The sequence below is a fragment of the Zootoca vivipara genome, chromosome 9 (assembly GCF_963506605.1).
Source record: "Zootoca vivipara chromosome 9, rZooViv1.1, whole genome shotgun sequence".
Classification (NCBI taxonomy): Eukaryota; Metazoa; Chordata; class Lepidosauria; order Squamata; family Lacertidae; genus Zootoca; species Zootoca vivipara.
In genome coordinates, this window is record NC_083284.1 from 2,281,490 (window position 1) to 2,305,037 (window position 23,548).

General features: G+C 46.3%; 1 protein-coding gene across 9 annotated transcripts in view; it reads right to left on the reverse strand.

Moving 5' to 3' along the window:
- Positions 1-23,548, reverse strand: part of DYSF (dysferlin) — a 178,204-nt gene that overhangs the window by 116,659 nt on the left and 37,997 nt on the right. For 5 of the 9 annotated variants that reach the window (XM_060278297.1, XM_060278298.1, XM_060278292.1 and 2 more), the window contains exons 5-21: positions 20,443-20,557; positions 20,067-20,254; positions 19,147-19,275; positions 17,707-17,769; positions 16,025-16,075; positions 15,205-15,235; positions 14,744-14,859; positions 13,341-13,467; positions 10,291-10,394; positions 8,170-8,238; positions 8,017-8,060; positions 6,547-6,629; positions 5,192-5,233; positions 4,249-4,364; positions 2,609-2,722; positions 1,426-1,603; positions 218-342 (exon numbers count right to left, since the gene is read on the reverse strand). In XM_060278297.1, coding sequence (XP_060134280.1) covers positions 218-342; positions 1,426-1,603; positions 2,609-2,722; positions 4,249-4,364; positions 5,192-5,233; positions 6,547-6,629; positions 8,017-8,060; positions 8,170-8,238; positions 10,291-10,394; positions 13,341-13,467; positions 14,744-14,859; positions 15,205-15,235; positions 16,025-16,075; positions 17,707-17,769; positions 19,147-19,275; positions 20,067-20,254; positions 20,443-20,557 — 1,695 coding nt within the window. The remainder of the gene's footprint in view (positions 1-217; positions 343-1,425; positions 1,604-2,608; positions 2,723-4,248; positions 4,365-5,191; positions 5,234-6,546; positions 6,630-8,016; positions 8,061-8,169; positions 8,239-10,290; positions 10,395-13,340; positions 13,468-14,743; positions 14,860-15,204; positions 15,236-16,024; positions 16,076-17,706; positions 17,770-19,146; positions 19,276-20,066; positions 20,255-20,442; positions 20,558-23,548) is intronic. The other 4 variants (XM_060278300.1, XM_060278295.1, XM_060278299.1 and 1 more) reach the window with 1 other exon arrangement.

Consider the following 23,548-nt stretch of genomic DNA (forward strand, 5'->3'; position numbering starts at 1 on the left):
CCTCTGTGTGCTTGTGGCAAGCTTGCAGCCCTCCTCTGAGCCAGTGCAGAGTGCTTTCTCAGGGCTAGACTACTTTGGGCTGCCCGGGGGGGGGGGGTTGCCCATCGGACTGGTCTCCCGTGAAGGCGGAGAAAGGCAGTTTCCCCCAAATGGGGGCAGGGAGATGGTTTATGGGAGACGTTTACGGTGTCCCCCGCTCCCCGCCAACGGCACTCACCAGCCGGTCTGCGGCGCCACAGAGGCGATTCTGCACATCGGTCCTGTGGCTGATGTCTTCCCAGTAGGAGGAGAGGACCACGACCGGCTTCACGTTGCCCCACGGCAGGTAGTAATACTGACAGCCTGCAGGGATGGAAAACACCAAGAAGCCCCCAGCCAGTGAGACAAGGAGATGGAGACACAGATATATCTGACTTTCGGGCTGAGCATCCGCTGAGTCCAGCGCTCTGATAGAAAATCGCAGCAGGGTAGAGCTCGGAGGGACACCCATGGGTCATCTAGTCTGACCCACGGAAATGCAGGAATACATAACAACAGGCTGCCGGATCAGGCCAATTGCCCATCCAACATTTCTCCAATGAAAACAGGGATGTCCTGTTCCGTGATAATAATCTTACTATTGATACCGCGCCCATCTGACTCTGGGCAGCTTCCGACATATATTAAAATACAATAAAACATTAAACATTTCAAGAAAAACCCCTATCCAGGGTTGCCTTCAGATGTCTTCTGAAGGTTGTAGAGTTACTTATCTCCTTGGATCGGGGGTCACATAGCCCCATCCCCTCCAGCATTTCTCCAAGAAAAATAGGGACGTCCTAAGGAAAAGCAGGACATTCTGGGATCAGATCAGGAACCAGGGCGGCTTCTGTAAATCCTGGACTGTCCCTGGAAAATTTAGACCCTTGGAGGGTCTGCTAGTGCAGTTTCCTCTTCTTCCAGGGGCCAAGCAGATATCCTAATGGGAAACCAGCAGGCAGGATCCGAACACAAGAGCGACACTCTCCCCTCCTGCAGTTTCCAGAAACTGGGATTCGGAAGCACTGAGGCCTCCGACCACGGAGGGCAGAGCAGAGCCATCCCAGCAAGCAGCCATCGATAGCTGTCTTCTCCATGAATTTGCCCAGTCCTCTTTTAAAGCCGTCCAAGGTGGTGTCCACTTCCAGTGGGAGGGAGTTCCGCAGGTTAATCCCAGCTAAAGAATCCCTGGCACTGTTTGACAGCAGAGCGGCCTCCCTCAAAGGTGCTGGACTCTTCCTCCTTGGTGGAAAGGTTGGGTGGCCACCTCTCCGGGCCCATTGAGCTGTGGTGCCTGCATTGCCACGGGTTGGACTGGATGACCCTCGGGGACCGTTCTATAAAGTGGAGACTGGACAGGCACTGAGCTTGCCCTGCGTCACCCACCCACCCCGGCAGCCTCCTTACCATCAAACACGGCTCGGCTGTACTGGGTGGTAGAAGCCAGAGGGAGGCAGGTGCTGTCAAACTTGTTGCCATAGTTGCCCACGCTGACCTCAAACTGGATGGCATCGTCCACATTCTGCAACATGGTGGCCGAATAGAAGGCGGCAAAGAGACAGTATTTCCTCCGGCGAAGGTACTTCTGCCATGCGGGAAAGAGGAAGGAGACAGACACCATGGATCAAGCCCACCAGCCTCTCAGAAGACCCAGAAGTCGGTGTGTGGCAGTGCAGTGCAGTGGTTAGAGTGCCGGGCATGGAACCCAGAAGACGGGGATTCAAATTCCCACTCAGGGGGCCGGCCGCTGCCTTCCTTTCAGCCTAATCCTACCTCGCAGGGTTGTTGTTGCGAGGATATCATGGGGGGGGAGCACGGACGCCAGCATGTGCTTTCCTTGGGGGAAATGCTAATACAATAATAATAATAATAATAATCCATGAGATGATCTGTAACCAGCTGGTCTTTAAGCCCCCACCTCCGCCAGGGCCAGCTCATCCTGAAAGCCGGAAGAGAGTTGCTGCGGCGACAAAAGCACTTTTGCATTTTATTATTATTAGAAATGTAGAGCTGGAAGTTCTCCCAAAGGATCATATGATTACTATTAATTAATCATTAAATCAAACTTAAGAGTCACTTTTCTTCTTTTGTAAAAGCAACTCTCTATTCCTCCAAATCTCATGCCATGATCAACCTGCTGGTCTTTAAGGTGCCACGAGACTTTTCATAGCCGGCAGTTGGCCGGCAGAAGTGCAAATTGTCAAAATGTCTGGGAAAATGCACCCCCAGTTTGGGATGATTCCCCTTAAAAATAGCTCCAAAAACATCATTTTTTCCCGAGAATTTCCCCCCGAGATTTTCAACAACTTTGAGCAAAAAACATTGGTCTATCCCTTATGTTGGGATTCTGCTCCAAGCGCCTGGCCCACTGGCCTCAAGAGGGACCTCTGGGTGATTCTTTCATCCTTCGAGATCCAGGAAGAACTTCTGGGTTTTTTTCCTGATGACCGGAAGAATATATTTTAAAAGACACACACACACAGCAGGAGTTTGCAAGGTGGATGGCAGAGAATGGCAGCTCTGGGAGGTCTCTGGGAGGACCAGGCCTTGTGTCTGAAAGGGAAGGGGGTGTCCTGGGGGGGGGGCTTACCTCCACCAGCAGGATGTCATCGGGAGGAATGTCCCCGACCTTCTGCTCCACGTGGTCCACCAACTTGGTCTCCAGCTCCACCAGCAACCGGCCGCGATAAGCCACCCCTTCTCCCTGGGCGGGTGGAGGAGAAGAGCTCAGCAGGGCCGTCTCAAGCACGCCGGGCGCCCTTGCACCATGGTGCAGAGATCGCTCCGGCGCCCCCGTCCCGCTCCGTTTCTTGCCGCGGCTGGTGGGCGGGCGCAGGGCGCAGCATGGTTTCCACACGGCGCCCCATACCCCTAGAGCCGGCCCTGGAGCTCAGGGCAAGCCCTCCAACATTTTTCCCATGGAAAGAGGGACATCCCATTGCATCATGATAATTTCCCCATTCATAACCCCCACCCATCTCATTGGGTTGCCCCAGCCACTATGGGCATCTTCCAACATATAGAAAAAACATAATAAAACTTTAACTTCCCTATACATAGGGACGCGGGTGGCACTGTGGGTTAAACCACTGAGCCTAGGGCTTGCCGATCAGAAGGTCGGCGGCTCGAATCCCCGCAATGGAGTGAGCTCCCATTGTTCAGTCCCAGCTCCTGCCCACCTAGCAGTTCGAAAGCACAAAGTGCAAGTAGATAAATAGGTACCACTCTGGCGGGAAGGTAAACGGCGTTTCTGTGCACTGCTCTGGTTCGCCAGAAGCGGCTTAGTCGTGCTGGCCACATGACCTGGAAGCTGTACACCGGCTCCCACGGCCAATAAAGCAAGATGAGCGCCGCAACCCCAGAGTCGGTCACGACTGGACCTAACGGTCAGGGGTCCCTTTACCTTTAACTTCCCTAAACAAGGCTGCCTTCAGACGGCTCAGGGGTCGGATAACTCCATCCCCTCCAACATTTCTCCCCTGAAAATAGGGGCTTCCAGAAAGTGGCCGTCAGACTCGTGGAAGCTTCCAGCTAGAAGGGGCCCTGAGGGTCATCCAGTCCAACCCCCTGCAAGGCAGGACTATGCGTCTGCCCCATGCAGGGATCGAACCTGCAACCTTGGCCTGACCAGCACTGTAAAGCATTGCTGCCTCCAGCTGTGGAGGCTGAGCAGAGCCATGGTGGGTTGTCCAGATTCTCCTGGACATTGCCAGAAAATCCAGGGTGACTTCCGAGTTTGCCCTGGGTCTTTGTCAACCTAACCTAAAATGCTCAACAACTTGGGTTATTTCTCAACAACTTTGGTGTCTTTCGGGGGGTGGGGGAGCTCAAAAACTTTGGGAATTTTCTCAAGCGTTTGTTTGTGTCCGGATTTTCACTTCTGGGAATATGGAAACCTGAGGCTAGCTATTCTATTCTGCATCAATTATCCCCGCTAGTGAGTTATATGTAGTGCATTTATTGCATTTATTGATTTGGGTTTGGTTTTTTTCCTCTCAGGCTTCCCTGAATGCAATACCCACATTCAAAGATTCCTGCGCTTAAAATCCTGCCGTTTTCTGGGTTTCCTCTCCTGACTTTGATCAGGAAGAGATGCTCTGGCAGTGATGTGGACGGGGAAGAGAACGTCCCTCTTTCCACGCAATGAAATGTCAGAGGCTACGCCCGCGGCGTTTATCTCCATTTATGGTGTCCGGTCGCACCCCAGATGCTTCTCCCGACTTTCCTCACCTTTCCCAGGTTGAGCTCCTCGTAGGGGTCCGGAAATCCCGTGAACTCCCTGGGGCTGCCATACAGGTTGACGTAACAGGGTCCAAAAGTGGGCAAGAAACCCAGCGCATCGTCGACTGCAGGGAGACCGAGAGGGTGAGACGGGAGGCAGGAGCAGAGCTGGCTTGACAAATGTGGACTTTTCTGGCCTGGCTGGTGAGCTGGAAGGGGGCCAAAGCAAGCAGAGCACCAGCACCCACCCAAAAGACACAGACAGGGGGTGGTCCGCTAGGGTGAAGGGGGCCAGGGACACAGAATTTCCATAAAACTCATTTCTTAGTCTGTTTGCTTGCTTGCTTGACTTGCTTCAGTAAATTTGCATGCCATTTGATTGTAAAGTGGTTTGCGGGGGGGACGGGACACACACAATAAAACAGTCGCATTTTCACTAAGGACTCGGCTACCTCAGTCCAAAAACAGCATTTTGAATGCATTATAAACATGCAACACCAGATGGCGCCAGAGAGCAGGAAAATTTTACACACGTTTTTGCATAGGGTTTTTTTTCTTTCGTTACAACAATCTAATTTATGACTTATTTATAGCGTTTTTTTCCTATGTGAAGATCCACCCTAAGATAAATTAAGAAAAATAAATTCATTCCGTAAGTTAAAACTTTTCAGGTTTTGTTGTGTTGATTGCTTTTTTTAACAATCAAGTGGCTTATAAATTTTACAAAATAGATCAATGAATATAAAACAGAACAAAGCAGCCATTAGAGTTGGAGCCGGGACAGTAAAATGCCAGACGTACCTGCTAACACTACTAACAGCAGCAAAACAGAGCACTGCACACACTTTTTAAAAAGAAAAACAAGAAGTCTGGATTTTGAGCATGCCTCAAACATGAGTATTAGTGTCGAGTGCAAAAGGGAAGCCAATTTTGTACGTGCAAAGGAACATACTGTTGGTAGCTTTGAAAGGCTTCACAGGGACAGGAAACTCCTCTGGGGTGCGAAGAAACAGGAGAGAAACCAGAATGTTAGGATCTCCAGATCTCGGGGACAGAATCCGCACCCAGGATTCAGGAAAGGGGAGGTGGTAAGACCAGAACTCGTGAACCAAAGTGGGGCAAAGGAGGAGAGGAGTTAAAAAGAAGCCAGAGATGGGTTCTGGGGGCTCCTAAACCCCACGTCTCCAAGGGTGGGCACAGAAGGGACCCAAAGAGTCATCTAGCCCAACCTAATGCAGCTAACGTGGCGCTTTGAAGCCCCAATGCTTCCAAGCACTGCACACTGGTCTAGGCAAGCACCAACCAACAGCTGATCAATAATAATAATCATCATCACCATTTAATCATTTCTACCCCACCCACCTGGCTGGGTTGACCCAGGAATCAGCTACTTTCGGAAAGAAACCACGATTTGAATGCGCTATAAACATGCAACACCAGAGGGCACCAGAGAGCAGGAAATTTTTATTATCATTTTTCCATAGGGTTTTTTTCTTTTGTTATAAGGATCTAATTTCTGACTTAAAGTGTACGTGTGTTTTCTGTGTGTGTGTAGATCCAGCCCCAGCCACTCCGAGCCACTGCCAATACATATAAAAACACAATAAAACACCAAATATTGATGTTGAGGATTGATTGTTGAGGATTGCAAAGAGCCACAGATCTGCTGAGGGGCTGTGCCTACAAACCGGCCACATCTTTGGTCCATCTTTTGCATGCATCTTTTGTGATATTTTTACTGAATTGATGATAGTGAAAATGACTAGGTGTTGTATATATATGGAAAATGAATAATAAAGCTTAAATAAAGAAGAAGAAGAAAAATGGGTTTTAAAGAGTGGGTTTTCGCAGGGAAATCTCCAAAGCAAAAAACAAAAAAGAGCGCTCAGACACAGACTGTGCCTGGAAAAAAAGCAGGGCAAAAGGTAAGTGCGGAGAAGCCCTGGAACATGCAAGACAGGATTGTTCCAAATGCACAGTAAATGCAACTGGCACAAGTGGAAACTCTGCGCCAACCTCCTGCAAGCAAGAAACCAGTGTGGGGTGAGAGCAGGTGCAATGGGGAGGCTGGTGAAAGCAGAATACAACCTCCATGGTTGGTCTGATCCTCAGCCTGGGTGGGCTAAAGAAGTCCCACCCTCTTCCCTCTTTGGAAGGGATGCTTCCTGATTGCCAGGAGAGCTTGCAGTTCAGACTCCAGTTCAGACCCGGGAGCTGAAAGGCACCCTCTTCCCAGCTCCTTAGCCTCCCCCCCAAAAAAAAAACTCCCAGGAGCAAGTCGGATGATATGGAGAGCGGTCGGAATACCTTCCAGTTCCCCTCCAGGAGCTGAGATCTTGGACATGCAAAGATGGATCGTGCCAATGATGTCGTTGTGAGTGACCCGGTCCCTGGAACAAGAATGGTTGTTTTAATTTCCGTGTCTTAGATTTGGGCTTTGTAGACAGTTTTCGTTTCCTTCTGCTCAAACCCAGAGCTTCCTCCTTGCTGAGGCACCTTCTGCAAGAAGATGTCCTGTAACATTGCAGGGGGTTGGACTAGATGACCCATGGGGTTCCTTCTACAAAAACACAGAGCTTCCTCCTCGCTGGGGCACATTCTAAAAGAAGATCCCTCATACCTTTGCAGGGGGTTGGATTAGATCAGTGTTTCTCAACCAGTGTGCCTCCAGATGTTTTGGGACTACAACTCCCATCATTCCTGACCACTGGTCTTGCTAGCTAGGGATGATGGGAGTTGTAGTCCCAAAACATCTGGAGGCACACTGGTTGAGAAACACTGGATTAGATTACCCATGTGGAATGTAATCCACTGGGAGCAGTCAAGTCCAACATTCCTTGTTTTCCTAGAATGGACATGCAAAAGGATGTTAGTCCAGCCAGTCGAAACTTCCTGTTCCTGTTCCTGGGCTGGAGCATCCTTCCTTGCATGTGACTAGAGGTGGGCGTGGCCTTACCTGCCCAGGTAACAAAAGGACGAGTCACGCAGCACCTTTCCCTCTTTTTGACTTCCTTCTTTTGGCTAGGACTCTGCTAGCTCTCAGCTAGCAGAAGCACTGGGATTATTCCCCCATATGGGGTAGATCCACATGTACATAGTTGTAACTAAGTCTGCCTCCAGGAATCCAACTGTGAACTGATGTGAGTAAACTTCTTTTATTGACTTTAAATAAGATTGTTGCGTCTTTATTCTTTTAAGAGGGATTAAAGGGATCTTACCAGGAATGCACAATTCAGTCTTAGACAGTGACTGTCTTACACAAGCCTGCAACCAGCCATCTGCTGTGCATGTAAGAAAAGGGACTATAACTCTGCTACATAAAGAAATTTGCTAGCGCAAGTTAGGAAGGATATTAATAAACAATATATCCTCTCCTGCCACCCTGAACATTCCCACAACCCATGGGGTTCCTTCTGCTAAAACCTAGAGCTTCCTCCTGGTTGGGGCTCCTTCTGCAAGAAGATCCCTCATACCTTTACAGGGGGTTGGACTAGATGACCCCTGGGGGTTCCTTCTATACAATCCTATGATTCTATGACACACAGAGGGAGAGAATCTTGTCCTGCTGCTTTTCCTGGGGGAAACTCCTCTTTAGCACTCAATCTGAGTAAAAACGGTAATTCAGATATCCTCCGGATTGCCATTTGCTCCTATGTAGCACTGAAAAGTGTTCCTTCCCCAGGACAGGAGCAATGGAAGAAGCCGCCTGCCTCGTCCCTTAGAGGAGCCCAGAGGCAGAGGGAGAGCCAAGGAAGGTCCAAATCCTGCTTCACTCACCAGTCCATCACCCGGATCCTCATCCTCTCACACATGGATGGAAACTACAGAGGTAAACACAAGAGGAGACGGGAGGTCAAGGAGAGCAGCTCAGCCCTTCGGAGGGACGCAGGATCATGTCCAGAGCGCAGGCCCCTCTGGCTGCTCACTCACCATGGCCGGCAGAGTGATGCTCTGGTTCCACTGGGGGTTGGCGTTCCTTTCCACTATCTTGCTGCACAGCTGCCCGAGGGAAACAAGAGTTGCGGGGTCAGGGAGAAGGCGGCTTCCCTGCACATCATCCCAAAACAACGCCAGATAGGGATCCTCACCCCCCACCCCACCCCGGGTTGAATGTGGGGAGGGGGGCTCAGAGAGGGGAAGAAGAAGAAGAGTTTGGATTTGATATCCCGCTTTATCACTCCCCGAAGGAGTCTCAAAGCGGCTAACATTCTCCTTTCCCCTCCTCTCCCACAACAAACACTCTGTGAGGTGGGTGGGGCTGAGAGACTTCAGAGAAGTGTGACTAGCCCAAGGTCACCCAGCAAGGAGGCCACATGCAAACCCCCTTTTATTTTATTTTATTATTTTTAAGTATTTATTATTTATTTGTTTTTAAATGCATATTACATATTTATTTGCATATTTAAATGCATATTACATGTTTGTTTATTATTTATTCATTTTAAAATGCATATTACATGTTTATTTGCATATTTGAATACATATTACATGTATTTATTATTTATTTATTTTAAAATGCATATTACATGTTTGTTTATTTGCATATTTAAATGCATATTACATGTTTATTTATTGTTTATTTATTTTAAAATGCATATTACATGTTTATTTGCATATTTAAATGCATATTACATGTTTATTTATTGTTTATTTATTTTAAAATGCATATTACATGTTAGTTACCGTACAATTCCAGCACCGTACATAACATACATTATATTATTATATATACGGATTCCCCACATCTAACCCTATACCCAGCTCACCATTTACCCAAATACCCATGTGACTTCCTTCAGCCACATGCACGATATCCTTAAAACTCTAACATCCTGTTCCTAATTCTTCATCACGTTGAGCAATCCTCTTTCTTAAAAATCATTGCATCTTAGCTTAATGAACTCAATCGGTACTTATCCAGAGATTTCTACTGAAGTAATTTTGTGCAATATATTCTTCGACACACTTCCATTCCTTTCTTAATTTTTGTTTTAATTGCATTCCAATTGACGCTGTCATCTTGGCTAGTTCAATATATTCGCAGAATTTCATTTGCCACTCTGACATTGTCTTCTCGCTCTTCCAGTTTTTCGCCAACAGCACTCTAGCTGCTGCTGTTGCGTATAAAAAGACTCTAACCTTGTCTTTGGGACTATCGTCTGAGACTAGACCAAAAAGAAATGTTTCAGGTCTTTTTTGGAAGGTTATTTTTTTAAATAAAAAAATCAATTCCTCATAAATACTATTCCAAAAAGTCTTTACCTTTACACAATTCCACCAAAGATTATATACAGTGGTGAGCCTTCAGCCTTTTTGCATCTCCAACATAGATTTGAGGGTAATTTATAAATTTTAGCCAGTGATGTTTTCTTTAATGGCAGTGCACGCAGTAAAGTTTGTATCATTTTTCCATAACCTTTCCAATCTCTCAAACCAAATAGCATAACCCAAATCTTTCCCCCCATTTTATCATAAATTCCTTGGTTTGCTAATCTTTTAATTCCCACTCAAGAAGCAGGTTATACATTTCTGAGAGATTTTTCTTTGGGTTTTGTGGAATTTCTCATTGGAATTTAGATTCTTCCTTCAAAAAAACCAGTTGTCTTGTCATGAACAAATTTATCATTTAATTGGTCGTGCAAACCCCCTTTTATATTCCGTATTTTTCCACGTAAGACAATGTTTTTTGCTAAGAAAAAATTAGTCAAAAATTGGGGGATTGTCTTATAGATGGGGATGTCTTATACATGGGAAAATACGGTACTCCTCTGAACACATGCATGGAAGGAGCCGACTCAAGCCTGCTTGTGAAGGCTGCTTTTGACCCATTTCTGTGCTATGGGGAAGGTCTGGGTGCGAGAAGGGGCGACGATGCCATGCAATTATGTGCTCTGCTCGGCTTCTCAGACCCACTTTAAGGGCACAGCAGAGGCCAGACAGCTGACGGATCCATTGTAATGCCCAGGTTCACACCCAGTACCCAACCTTTGGCTTTCAGAGACCCAGAGGGGGTCTTTCGTGTGCCCAACGCAGGGAGCAGGGCCTGCTCACCGTTTTCCCGGCAAAGGTCACTTCCACAAAAGGATCCACCAAGTTCTTCTTGCTGCTGTCAAAGCCAAAGATCTGCTTGACACTGTCGAGGACGGCATCATCCACTGGAAAGACAGAGAAATCGGGGAAGGAGCAGTGGGAAGAAGGCAGTGCAGTCAGTTTAACCCAGTCAGATGGGCAGGGTATAATAAATTATCATTATTACAATTATTTTTATATGCCTGTTGTCTTTGTCCATGGAGTTTTGGTGACAGCAGTCACGAAATTAAAAGACGCTTGCTTCTTGGGAGAAAAGCAATGACAAACCTAGACAGCATCTTAAAAAGCAGAGACATCACCTTGCCGACAAAGGTCCATATAGTTAAAGCTATGGTTTTCCCAGTAGTGATGTATGGAAGTGAGAGCCGGACCATAAAGAAGGCTGATCGCCAAAGAATGGATGCTTTTGAATTATGGTGCTGGAGGCAGGGGCGTAGCCAGGATCAAAACTAGGGGGGGGGCAAGCCATGGTCGTTCAGAGGCGGGGCCAAGGCATGGAAGGGGAGGGGCCATAAAGTGGGCGGGGCTAAAGGGCCAGCAGGCCTGATGACATCGTGGCGGTGGCAGCAGCGGCCACCTTGTGCTTCTGGGGCTGGTAGCATTGGCGGCTACCCTGCTTGGCTGGAGAGGACGGGAGGGTCGGGCAGGCGAGAGGGGGTGGCAGGGCGGGCGAGGGCGAGTCAAGACACGGCCGCAGCCACGACGGCTCCGAGGCGTTGCTGCATATCAGCATAATATTTCAACCATGGTTCAAGCCCCACCTTAGGAAAAAAATCCTGCATTGCAGGGGGTTGGACTAGATGACCCTTGTGGTCCCTTCCGACTACAATTCTACGATTCTATTGATATATTACCATACCATATGCATCGTTCTGCTTTCTTGAATTGTCCTACTCCTAGGCATAGCAGCCAACTCCCAGAGGCCTAGGTGCCTCTCCCCCCCCCCAATTACTGGTAAATACCGTATTTGAAAGAGTCATCCCCCCATGTTGATGGGCTTTCTATGTGGAGCTTATCTGCCCCCCCCCCCGTATTTTATTAAGGATGGAAGAGGGAGGGAGGGAAGGAAGGAAGAAATAGAGAGAGGGATAACTCATATTTGTGGGTGCCTCTGGGTGACGCTGTGATGCTGGAACTCTGCATGTACAGGAGCCTTGTAAGCAGCTTTCTCTCTGCTTGATTTACAGCAGGCACGTCCAACAGGTAGATTGTGATCTACCAGTAGATCACTGGATGTCTGTGGTAGATCACTGGTAGGTCACTGGCACCCCTAAAAAAAGCTCACCCAAAATTTTCCTCCTCCCTCAAAAAAGTTGAACTATGACCTGAAGCCCTAAACAAAAATGGGCCTCCCTCCCTCCCTCCTAAAAGAAGCTCAACAAGTTTGACCTGAACCCCCCAAAAGGGGGTAGATCACCCCCAGTTTTAAACTCTGAGTAGATCAGAGTCTCTTGGGAGGTGGCCACCCCTGATTTACAGTATACAGATGCAGGAGGAGGGGCAGACTGGAACACCAATGCTTTTTATAAACATCACTGTGTCTGTCAAAGCTACAGCCACCCCCTTTCTTATTCACTTCCTTTTAGCCTTGCAGAGCCACCTTAGTCAAATTGAATCCTCTGAGTCTGCACCCTCATTAAATCGCCAATAGAACTCTTAATGCTCCTGAATGCTCATTAACAACTCCCACTTAAGAACAATAGGGTGAAATGGTCAGCTATCGAATCTTGCCTGGGGATATATGCTCCATTGTCTTAACTGCTTAACTACTGGTAGCCACTTTGCTTTATTTATTTGATGTGTTTTTGTTACTGCTGTGTCCCCCCCCCCCCCAGCAAGCGGAGACTTAGCTGATCTTGCTAAAGCAAAGCCCTTTCCACTTCAGTTTTTGGAGGGGAAAAGTGCTGGTTATGGTCTGTAAAATACATTAAATTTTTTGCTTCTAGGGGGGGGGCAGCTGCCCCCTCCTGCCCCCCCCCCTGCCTACGCCCATGGCTGGAGGAGACTCTTGAGAGTCCCATGGACTGCAAGAAGATCAAACCTATCCATTCTGAAGGAAATCAGCCCTGAGCGCTCACTGGAAGGACAGATCGTGAAGCTGAGGCTCCAAGACTTTGGCCACCTCATGAGAAGAGAAGAATCCTTGGAAAAGACCCTAATGTTGGGAAAGATGGAGGGCACAAGGAGAAGGGGACGACAGAGGACGGGATGGTTGGACAGTGTTCTCGAAGCTACGAACATGAGTTTGACCAAACTGCGGGAGGCAGTGCAAGACAGGAGTGCCTGGCGTGCTATGGTCCATGGGGGTCACGAAGAGTCGGACACGACTAAACGACTAAACAACAACAACAACATTACAATTATTATTATTACGATTATTATTCTCAGTGCTTGAGCACATCTCATTTTTCGGCAAGCAGCCAACCTCCTGTCTCAAAAGGTCATTGCCTGCTATTTTTAAGCAACCAGGGCAGACCTACACACACGTTTTATTAGCGCTAAAAAAAAGAGTTCAGGAATGGTCTCGATGACCAGAGAGCCATGTGATGTTCTCTTTTAAACAATAATAATGCCTTTTTAATGTGTGACATCAGGGGGGGCGCTGCAGAGCGACCCCCCTTCCAGAAACGAGGGAGGCTTTGTGAAAAGGAAGCAAAAGAGAAAAAGCAACGGGGTCTCTTTCTGGCTTGACATTTGGGGACGATGTTTTTAAGAGCATTCTAATAGCATTTTAAAAGTGAGTGGAGAGCCAGCCCAGGAGCCCTTGATAATTCTATTCTATTCTATTCATTCATTCATTGAATTTATATACCACTCTATACCCACAGGTCTCAAGGTGGTTCACAGAATAAAATCAGAATGCAAAACCACAAAATATATAATCAAAATAAAAGCAACAACCTGCAGCTTCCCTTGGTACCACTGTGGCTGGATCTCCCCTTTGCTCCTCCCCCCCCCCAGCGCTCTTTCTCCATCTGCGTCCCCAGGCCCAGCCCCCCAGCCCCACTCACTCTGGGGCAGGTCCTCCGCTCGGTACACTTTGAGGGAGAAATGGGCCCCTCTCAGAGAGACCCCTGTCGCCCTGAGGACGTTTCCTTCGATGTCCTCCTTCTCTTCGGCCGTTTCCTTCCTCTCCACCTGTGTAACAAGCGGTGGGGGGGGGGGAGTGGATTAAAAAAAAAGAGAAGGAGGAATTCCCTCTTGGAGCCTGCAAGCCCTTTCCAGCAAAGGGAACTGCAGCTGTTGAACTTTAGGTTCTGGTGCACCTGGATTCCAAGCAGCATTATGAGAATTCCAGGACTCAGCTCTACCGAGGCAAATAAAACGTTTCAAGTGTGTTTTAAGTGCATTGCCCAAATGTGACACCAGATGGCGATAGTGAGCTCAGGGCAAATCCAATCTGTTTTTCAAAACATTAAAGTGTTTTTTATATGTGTTGAGATTCCACCCTGGTCTAATTTAGTTGGGACTAATGGTTATTTATCTGTTGCCTTTTCCCCAGGCTGGGGCCCAAGGTGGCTTTCAACACGTTTAAACGATGCAGGTACGTGAAATACAGTTGTACTTCTACTTACGAATGTTTCTACTTACGAATGGAGCTCCGTCCGCAATCTTGGATGCGTTTTAGATAGGATTTTTTCTACTTACAAATTTTTAGATAGGGTTGCTTCTACTTACGAATTTTTTCTCCCAATGCATTCCTATGGGATTCGACTTACAAATTTTTTCGACTTACAAATGTGTGTTCGGAACGCATTAAATTCGTAAGTAGAAGTACCACTGTATAAAGAACTAAAATCGCATGCAGGATGGCCATTAAAAGGCCATTAAACTGGAATAATCATTAAAACAATGTTTTCTTTGGAATGCAGATGATAAAAAGGACAGTGTGTGGATTCTGGGCTGAACATTGATTCTTGATACAACAGAGTGTGGTCAAAAGCATTGACTGAGAAACTAACATGCCAGGTGATGGCAGCAATATACTATATATTCCTTTTATAATATATGGCAAAGGTTTATTGAATACATAGATGTTCAGGCTGCGGCAGGATTCCACCCAGCACTCCTGGGAAAATGTGGCAGGATCTCTTAGAGGAATCAAATGAAACTTTAACACACGGCATGATAAAAGTCTGCAATTTCATCAGCCGGTACAAGTTATTTGTTGTTTACTGTTGTAATAATTGTTTTCTCAACATTTACCTTCTGTACCATGAAAATAAATAAAAACTCCATTTAAAAGAAAAGAAAAGGCATGGAACCTGCAATGATGGAGTTTCTCCCCAAAGGGTTTGGGGGCCCAGCATGTAAGGTTCCCCCCAATAAATCTCCACCCCTTCTGGAGATGAGAAGGCATCACAGCCAAACCTCCTTCTTGTGCCAGTTTTCTTAAATTGAAAGAAATACTCACAGGCGCTTCGTCGCCAGGGCCCAGGACGTACAAGCTGACCTTCAGGTAGCCTTTAGCCCCTGCCGAAAAATCCTCCGGATCGGAAAGGAGGAGCCACTTTCGGAGGAAGGCGTGTCCTGCAGCGGGAAGAGAAGTGTGAATATCGAATTGGCACCCAGGAGATGCTGCTGCTGATTTGATTCTGGGCCAAGTTCAGCAAGTTCATATATAAAGCCCTTAAGAACTTGGGAACAATTGAGCTATGGGGACACTGCTCCACGCTTCCCCCTTCCCAAACTTTCTTCTCCTTCCACCCCTAGTTTAATAAAGAAAATCACTGAGTTCTCTGAATAAAATAGATTAGACATCTCGGAAACAGCAGAGCACATTCCCTCCCCGCTAAACTCATTCATCTATGCTAAACAAACCAATTCCTTGCTAAAACAAAGTCGAGGGGCACTCGAGAAGCAAATTCCACTCACTGGGTTCGGCATAAATTGTCCCAACATCCACCTGCAAAGCACAAGCACAGAGAATCATAGCGTTGGGGAGTCGGGAGGGACAATCAAGGGTCACCTAGCCCAACCCCCTGCAACCCACTGGAAATCCTGAATTGGGGCAAGAGGAATCCCTTTGCTTTTCCCCCAGTCTGGCCAGTGTGTGTGGCCACCACCTCACTGAAAGACCCCCCCAACCCACTTTTCCGCCCAGTATCTGTAGGAAGGGGCCGTGGGGGCGAAGCACAGCTAGTGTGTCTCCCATATCCTCCAACATTTCTCCAATGAAAACAGGGACCATGGTAATTTTATTCTTTATACCCCTCCCACCTGACTGGGTTGCCCCAATCCACTCTGGGCAGCTTCCAACATATATAAAAACATATTCAAACATTTAAAAAAACTTCCCTCTACAGGATTGTCTTCAGGTGGCTCAGGGGCCGGATAACTCCATCCCCTCCAACATTTCTCCCATGAAAATAGGGGCATCCCAAGATTTACCCAATGAAAATAAGGATGTCGTATTCCATACCCCCCGCAAAAAAATTCAGTGAAACTAGGTACGTCCTAAGGAAAAGTGCGACATTCAGGGATCAAATCAGAAACCGGAACGGCTTATCTAAATCAGGGGCATCCCTGGAAAATAGGTCCCCCCAAGGAAAAAGTCCCCCCAAGGAAGAGGCCAGGGGCCAAGCAGGCAGATAAGGGCCAGCATTTGTGTCCTCAGCCAGGCATCATATAGAAGGAATGCAAAGAAGGACCGGTTTCCTAAACCCACAGAAGTGAAATGGAAGGCGGACCTTACCCGGAATTCTCCAAGGACAGAATCCGTCCGGAGAGAGCAAGAATCGATGACCTGGAGAGGAGGAGGGAGGAATGTCAAAGCAAGACTCTCCGAAGAGCTTGTTACGCAGGAAGAACCTTCTGTTAGTTTGCATCTTGAAGGGGACATGGATCTGCAAACTTCTCTGGGCCATAAATGGAGCCTCCTGGCTGACCAGAGGCCACCACCTGCCTCCTCCGCTCTTCCCGGAGGCATTTTGGTGGGCTGCAGGCATGGCCTGCAATCCTGCACCAGGCAAAGCGTCTGGTGCAGAGTTCGGAGTGGTGCCTCTACCTGGGCTGTGACACCAAGCTCAGCATGGCGACTCCAAGGGCATCTCAGGACACAAAGGGACTACAAATCCCAACATGCAAGGCACAGTCCTAAGCCCAGGGGATCCCTCCCGCTGATTAAAAGCCTGAGCCTGGAAATCAGGAGCTCAGGAAATGAAGACAAGGCAGCGACTCAACCATCCGTTAAGTGAAGAATATTGCAAGACTACAGAACCCAACATGCAGTGCTCACACTCAGCACCTGCATCAAACAGAATGAAGCCATCCTGAAAAATTTCTCCTCTGCAAATTTTAGTGGTAAATATTCAGTGGATCCTCAAATATTCTTTAGACGACATAGTTGGTGGTATCTAACAGGAGAGCCATCCAAGAGGTTTTTCTCCAAGAGCAATACTGAGTAATCAGGCATACTGTAAACTGCTTTGATTTTTTTTTTAGGATACAGTATAGTGGTATATAAATATATTTATAAAAATAAACTCCTCCTGAACAAAATCACCTCAAATGAACTTGTGACACAACCAATAAGATGTGTTAGGAATGGGAGAATAGATCCATTTCAGTTTCTCTTTTTTCCCATTTTAAACTCAGTTTCCCACATCAATTTGCTTTTCTTTTTTTTAAAGTCCTCATAAAAACTCTTTGGCATTTTACTACAAATTTCTCCTTGTGTTCACAGCCTTGTGTGCCATTAATAATAATAATAATAATAATAATAATAATAATAATAATTTATTATTTATACCCCACCCATCTGGCCGGGTTCCCCCAGCCACTCTGGGCGGCTTCCAAAGAAACAGAAATTCTAAAATACAGAAATCCATCAAACATTAAAAGCTTCCCTAAACAGGGCTGCCTTGAGATGCCTTCTAAAGGTCTGGTAATTGTTCTCTTTGACCTCTAGTGGGAGGGCATTCCACAGGGTGGGTGCCACTACTGAGAAGGCCCTCTGCCTGGTTCCCTGTAACTTGGCTTCTCGTAATGAGGGAACCGCCAGAAGGCCCTCGGAGCTGGACCTCAGTGTCCGGGCCGAACGATGGGGGTGGAGACGCTCCTTCAGGTATATTTTGCCTTCAATATCCAGGGGTTTATTTACAGAGCAATTTCCCCTAATATAATGCATTTTTTTGTATGTAATTTTCATCAAGACGTGCATCTATGCGCGCAGTTTGTCCTAGTCCTGTCTCTGCCTCTTACTTGGCTAGAGAATTGCAAAACCTCAAAAGGCTGCTTTGGAAAGTGTGGAGTAGCTTGGTTTGCCTTGAAATTATTATATTTATTCTTTATTATTTATTTTATGTGAACTGAATCTCATTTCTCCCCATCCCTAGAAACAGTCCCCAAAGTGGGCGCTCCCTGAGCCCAACTTACTGTGATGAATACGGGCTCGTCGAACAGCTCCATCGGGGATTCAAAGACATTGAAGAAAAAGGTCTGTGGGCAACAGAAAGAAACATGGGTGCTGCACCCATCACCCATGGGTGCATCCATGCACACATAAGACATCGCATACAAGACCACAATGGACGACAGTGAAGCCTGCCTGAAAGGATCACCGAAAGACAACTCCTCAAGCCCCCCCAAAAAACAATTTTATCTTGTTCTGTCCTGTTCCTCCCCAAATCTAAAGGCCATGTACATTTATGAAAGATGCTCAAGGTTGAGCTTTAGAAGCGCGTCCTAGGAACATGCCAGTCAGTAATCACACAGTTCAGAGTTGGAATTAACTAGAATCATAGAATGATAGAGTTGGAAGAGACCACAAGGGCCATCCAGTCCAACCCCCTGCCAAGCTGGAAACACCATCAAAGCATTCTTGACATATGCCTGTCAAGCCTCTGCTTAAAGACCTCCAAAGAAGGAGACTCCACCACACTCCTTGGCAGCAAATTCCACTGCCAAACAGCTCTTACTGTCAGGAAGTTCTTCCTAATGTTTAGGTGGAATCTTCTTTCTTGAAGTTTGAATCCATTGCTCTGTGTCCGCTTCTCTGGAGCAGCAGAAAACAATCTTTCTCCCTCCTCCATATGACATCCTTTCATATATTTGAACATGGCTATCAGATCACCCCTTAACCTTCTCTTCTCCAGGCTAAACATACCCAGCTCCCTAAGCCGTTCCTCATAAGGATTCGTTTCCAGGCCTTTGACCATTTTGGTTGCCCTCCTCTGGACACGTTCCAGCTTGTCAGTATCCTTCTTGAACTGTGGTGCCCAGAACTGGACACAGTACTCCAGGTGAGGTCTGACCAGAGCAGAATACAGTGGTACTATTACTTCCCTAGATCTAGATGCTATACTCCTATTGATGCAGCCCGGAATTGCATTGGCTAGGAACATGCCAGTCAGTAATCACACAGTTCAAAGATGGAATTAACTAGGGTTGCCATATTTCAAAAAGTAATGGAGGGTGGAGCAAGCTTGCTTTCTCCTGCTTTGGGAGGTGGGACTCGAACCCAGGGCTTCAAGTTACAAGAAAGGAGAATCCAATTCAACCTCAGGAAGAACTTTCTGACAGTCGAAGCTGTTTGATGATAGAATGGACTCCCTCTGAAGGTGGTGGACTCTCCTTTGCTGGAGGATTTTAAGCAGAGATCGGGGATTCTTTTGCTGCGATTCCTGCACTTGTCCCCACCCAGAAATACTAAGCGAGCCTCTCCTTTTCCTCTTTGGCCTCCTCAAAGGAGCAGCAGAAGAGCATTGCTAGCCGGACAAAGGGGAGCCACCTAGTCCAGCCTCCTGTTCTCACAGTGGCCACCCAGATGCCCCCCCAGGGAACCCCCAAAGCAGCACCCGAGCGCAACCTCCTCACCTCATCAAAGACGGGGCAGTTCCCTTTGCGGATCCTGGTCCTCTTGGTCTGCCCAGCAGCCGTGACCTTCACCACAGACTTGATGTTGAGTCCAGGAAGCTGCCGGCCTTCGATGACTCGCACCCGGATCTGGAAGCCACAAAGTTGCAGAAGAAGCAGGTTGCCATCGGCATCCTCAGGGACTCCAAAAGCCGAGTCAGTTCCCCAAAAGGAGAAGCATCGAAAGAGCCCAGGGTCAGCTGAGTCAGGCCAAAAGGGGCCCATCTAGTTCAGCGTCCTGTTCTCCAGCCAGATTTCCATTCGGAGACGCCAGGTTGCCCCCGGCGCACACTGAACACGTGTGACATTGTGCACACGTGTTGTGCACGCGGTGGAGGGGACCGAGTGCTCTGGAGGTGCCAGCCCCTGGGCTTGCGACATGCACCATGCATCGCACACACAATGTCACACATGTGCAATGCATGATGGGCCACCTCAAGACCAAAGGGGCCCAAATGTGGAGGGAGCCAAGGTGCCTTGCACCTGTTCCCCCTGGAAACCCGCAATCAGGATTCGAGCAGAACACACTCTGACCCCCTACAGTTCCCAGCAACTGCCATCCAGGGACATCTGCAGCTTCTGACAAGGCAGGGAGAAGTAGCCTTTGTGGTTAGCAGCCATTGAAAGCCTCGGCTCCTCCCCGAACTTTTCCAGGCTCCTTTCCAAGCCATCCAAGCTAGCAGCCAGCCCGGCCGCCTTTGCAGACAAATTCTGTAAGTCCAACTAACGTGTGCAAAGAAGGATCTCCTTTGATCTGGGCTCATCTTGCATAACATTCTTCTGCCTCAGGGCCAGAAGTCAGGCCAAGAGGAGGGACGGCAGAGTTTGCAAGTTCAGGTGCAGGGGGAGGGGGACGATCTGGGGAGAGGGCGGTTGATCACCTGGAAGTCTTGTGGCTTGTTGGACAGGAGCTTTTGGGAGGCGCCTCTCCTCCTCTTGGTCCCGTGGACCACGTGCGATGGGGGCTTCTTGGGCAGGGAGACTTGATCCGGCGCCGAGGGTCCCGTGGAAGGATCAGCTTCATCGCCCGTCCCAAGGGGGTCCTCAGACTCTTCCTCGCCAGCTGTATCTGGAGGGAACAGGGAACAGGGTTGTTTGGAAAGCAGCAGCTCCCAAACCTTTGGGCATCCCCTCGGTACCACAGACTCATTCCCACCACCCTGTAAAAAGCATAATTCAGAATAGCTGACCAATGTAATAAATAAATAAATAAACAAAAACCAGAGCATGACGCAAGGGAAATTGTCTCGTACTAACCTGTCACCGTGTCCAGCTCAACGGGGGTTGGATTTGGCTCTGGGGGGGCAGGAGGCGGAAACAAAGGAGCAGCCCCAGGAGGCGGGACATAGGAGGCTTGCAGGATGAGACACGCCTGAGGAGTAAAGAAGATGCCTGATGGAATTGGGGTGCTCTGAGCCTTGACCCAGCACACCAGGGTGCTCCCTCTGAATCCTGGTGAGGCTCAGGTTTGCAAGAGGGCAATTGTGGTCTGCAAAGCAATGTCCTGCTTCACATAGAACACTGAGACAAACCATTGCTTCCTTCTGCAAAGTCTGGCTTGCTTCGCAGCTGCTCTTTGCTCTATTGCTTGTTGAGCACCTGGAGCTCAGGGGAGTCGTCAAACAACCTACGGACAAGGAAGTGTTCTGGGTTCACAGGTAACCCCAAGCCAGGGTTAAAACAAGCCATGGTTTCGAGTAGTGAATTGTTCAGCTGTGGGGCAGGATTCCAGTGATTAAGCAAACCATGCCTTAGTAAACCGTGGTGTTACTTGCAAACCAGTAAACCTTAGTTTCATAAGTCACAGCTTGGTGTTATTTGCAAACCAGGCCAGTCACTTTTAATTGCCTTCATGCAAGTAATGTCTTGTTGAGTTTGGCCTTCAAAGTAGCCTCTTCTGCCAGATGCAAAACCAATCTCATGTTGCACCCATTTGGGTGGAAAATATAAAATCGAGCCAGCTGGAAGCATTCTAAGACTCAACCCAACTGCAGATCTTGGCACGCATCTTTTATTTATTTTTTTATTTTTTTTAAATTTTAACCTTTATTTCGTATTTTATAATTACAAACGAGATCATAAAACATATACCATAAATCATAAATTATATATCAAAGTTACATAACAAAATCGTAGAGCATAAATCAATGAGGTAGAAAAAGAAGTAGAAGAGAAAAAAAGGAAAAAAAGAAAAAAAGGGGAAAAAAAGAAGAAGAAAAAAAAAGGAGTATAGCATATATATATACTCCCATGCATATGTAATATGTGTGCATACACATATACATATACATACCAGATAAAAAACAACACTTACATAAACATAGAAATATAATACAGATTAAAAAAGAAAAAAAAAAGGGGGGGAAACATATTTCCTATTGTTTGAACATTGCTTCCCTTTATCAGTTCTACTTTGTCCTGCTTTATCTCTATCCCCGCATTATCTACCAAATTAACATTTCCTCCATTAATTACCCATTTGTTATTCATCCTATATGTATTTTACTCAAAGCATATCACCAAACTTGTGTTTATTTTCTCCTTTTTAAAATACTCTTCAACATATTTCCATTCTGCTTTACTTTTCTGTATCGGGATATCTCTAATTGCTGCTGTCATCTTTGCTAAGTTCATGAATTCCACTAATTTTACTTGCCATTCACCAATTGTTGGTACTTTCTCTCCTTTCCAGTTCTTTGCTATAAGAAGGCGAGCTGCAGCACATGCATATAATAATATATTTTTCCTATCGTTAGGGAAATTATCTGGCACCATACTCAATAACATTATCTCTGGTTTTTTCTCAAATGTAAACTTAAGCATCTTTTTTAATTTTTCATACACATTGTTCCAAAATTCATGTATTTTATCACACAGCCACCAGCAATGGTAATAATTTCCTAATTTCTTTTTGCATTTCCAACATTCTTTCGAATTAGTTTTATAAATTTTTGCTATCTTTTCCGGTGTGAGATGCCACCTGTATATTATCTTCATCATGTTCTCTTTTATATTTGAACAAGCTGTAAATTTCATGCCTTCCCTCCACAAATTATCCCATTGCTTTCTGAATATCGGTCTTCCTAAATCTTGTGCCCACCTTATCATTGTACATTTGACTTCTTCGTCTTTCAATTCCCACTCTAACAAGTGGCTGTATAATTTTGCTAATAGTTTACTTTCATTATCTAACAAGATCTCCTGTAATTTAGATTTGTTATCTATAAAACCAATTTCCCTGTGCTTGTTTAAAAGACTCTGCATCTGATGGTATTGCAGCCAGCTCGAACACTTATCCTTGATCTCATAATACGGTTTCAATATTAATTTCCCATTTTCCTTAATCAATAATTTTTGATAAGTTAGCCATCTTTTATCATAAGTTCTACTACATACGGCCGTCATCTCTAAAGGTGATGTCCACCAAGGCGTTTTCGGTTCCAACAGGTGTTTATAGTCCATCCAGATCTTTAATAATGCTTTTTTGAAAACGTGATCTGAGAATTCTTTTGGGTTTCCTCTCTTTTCATTTAATAAATATGTGTGCCAGCCTGCTAAATTTCTAAACCCTTCCAAATCCAAAATTTCTTTATCTTCCAATTTTATCCAATCCTTGACCCAGCACAAGCCTGCCGCGGCATAATAGATCTTTAAGTCTGGGACTCCCCACCCCCCTCTTTCCTCAATGTCAGTAAGTAACCTAAATTGAATCCTAGCTTTTTTCCCCTCCCATATAAATTTACTTAAATCCCTTCTCCAATTCTCGAAAACCTCTTTTTTTATCTATAATAGGAAGCATTTGAAAAAGAAATAACATTTTGGGTAAGACTGACATTTTGATTGCCGCAATTTTGGCTGAGAATGATAATTTCAAATTTCCCCATCTTTCTAAATCTTTTTTAATGGATTTCCAAATTTTTGCATAATTATTTTCGAATAAATTAATATTATTTGTTGTTATTTCAATTCCTAGATACTTTACTTTCTTCACGATTTCCCACTCTGTTATTGCTTTTATCTCCTCTTCATCTTGTCCTCTTATATTTTTGACCAATATTTTAGTTTTTTTCCAATTTATCCTTAATCCTGCCACCTCTCCATATTTTTGTAGCGCCAATTCAAGATTTTTTATTGAATCCTTTGGATCTTCTACCATTATTACTACATCATCAGCGAATGCTTTAATTTTAAACACATTGTTTTTCACTTTGATCCCTTTAATGTTCTCATCCTCCTTTATTATTTTCAACAGGCATTCTATTGTTAGCACAAACAGGAGAGGAGACAGTGGACACCCCTGGCGTGTCCCCCTTGACACTTCGAATTCATCTGATAATTCCCCGTTGATAATTAATTTCGCTAC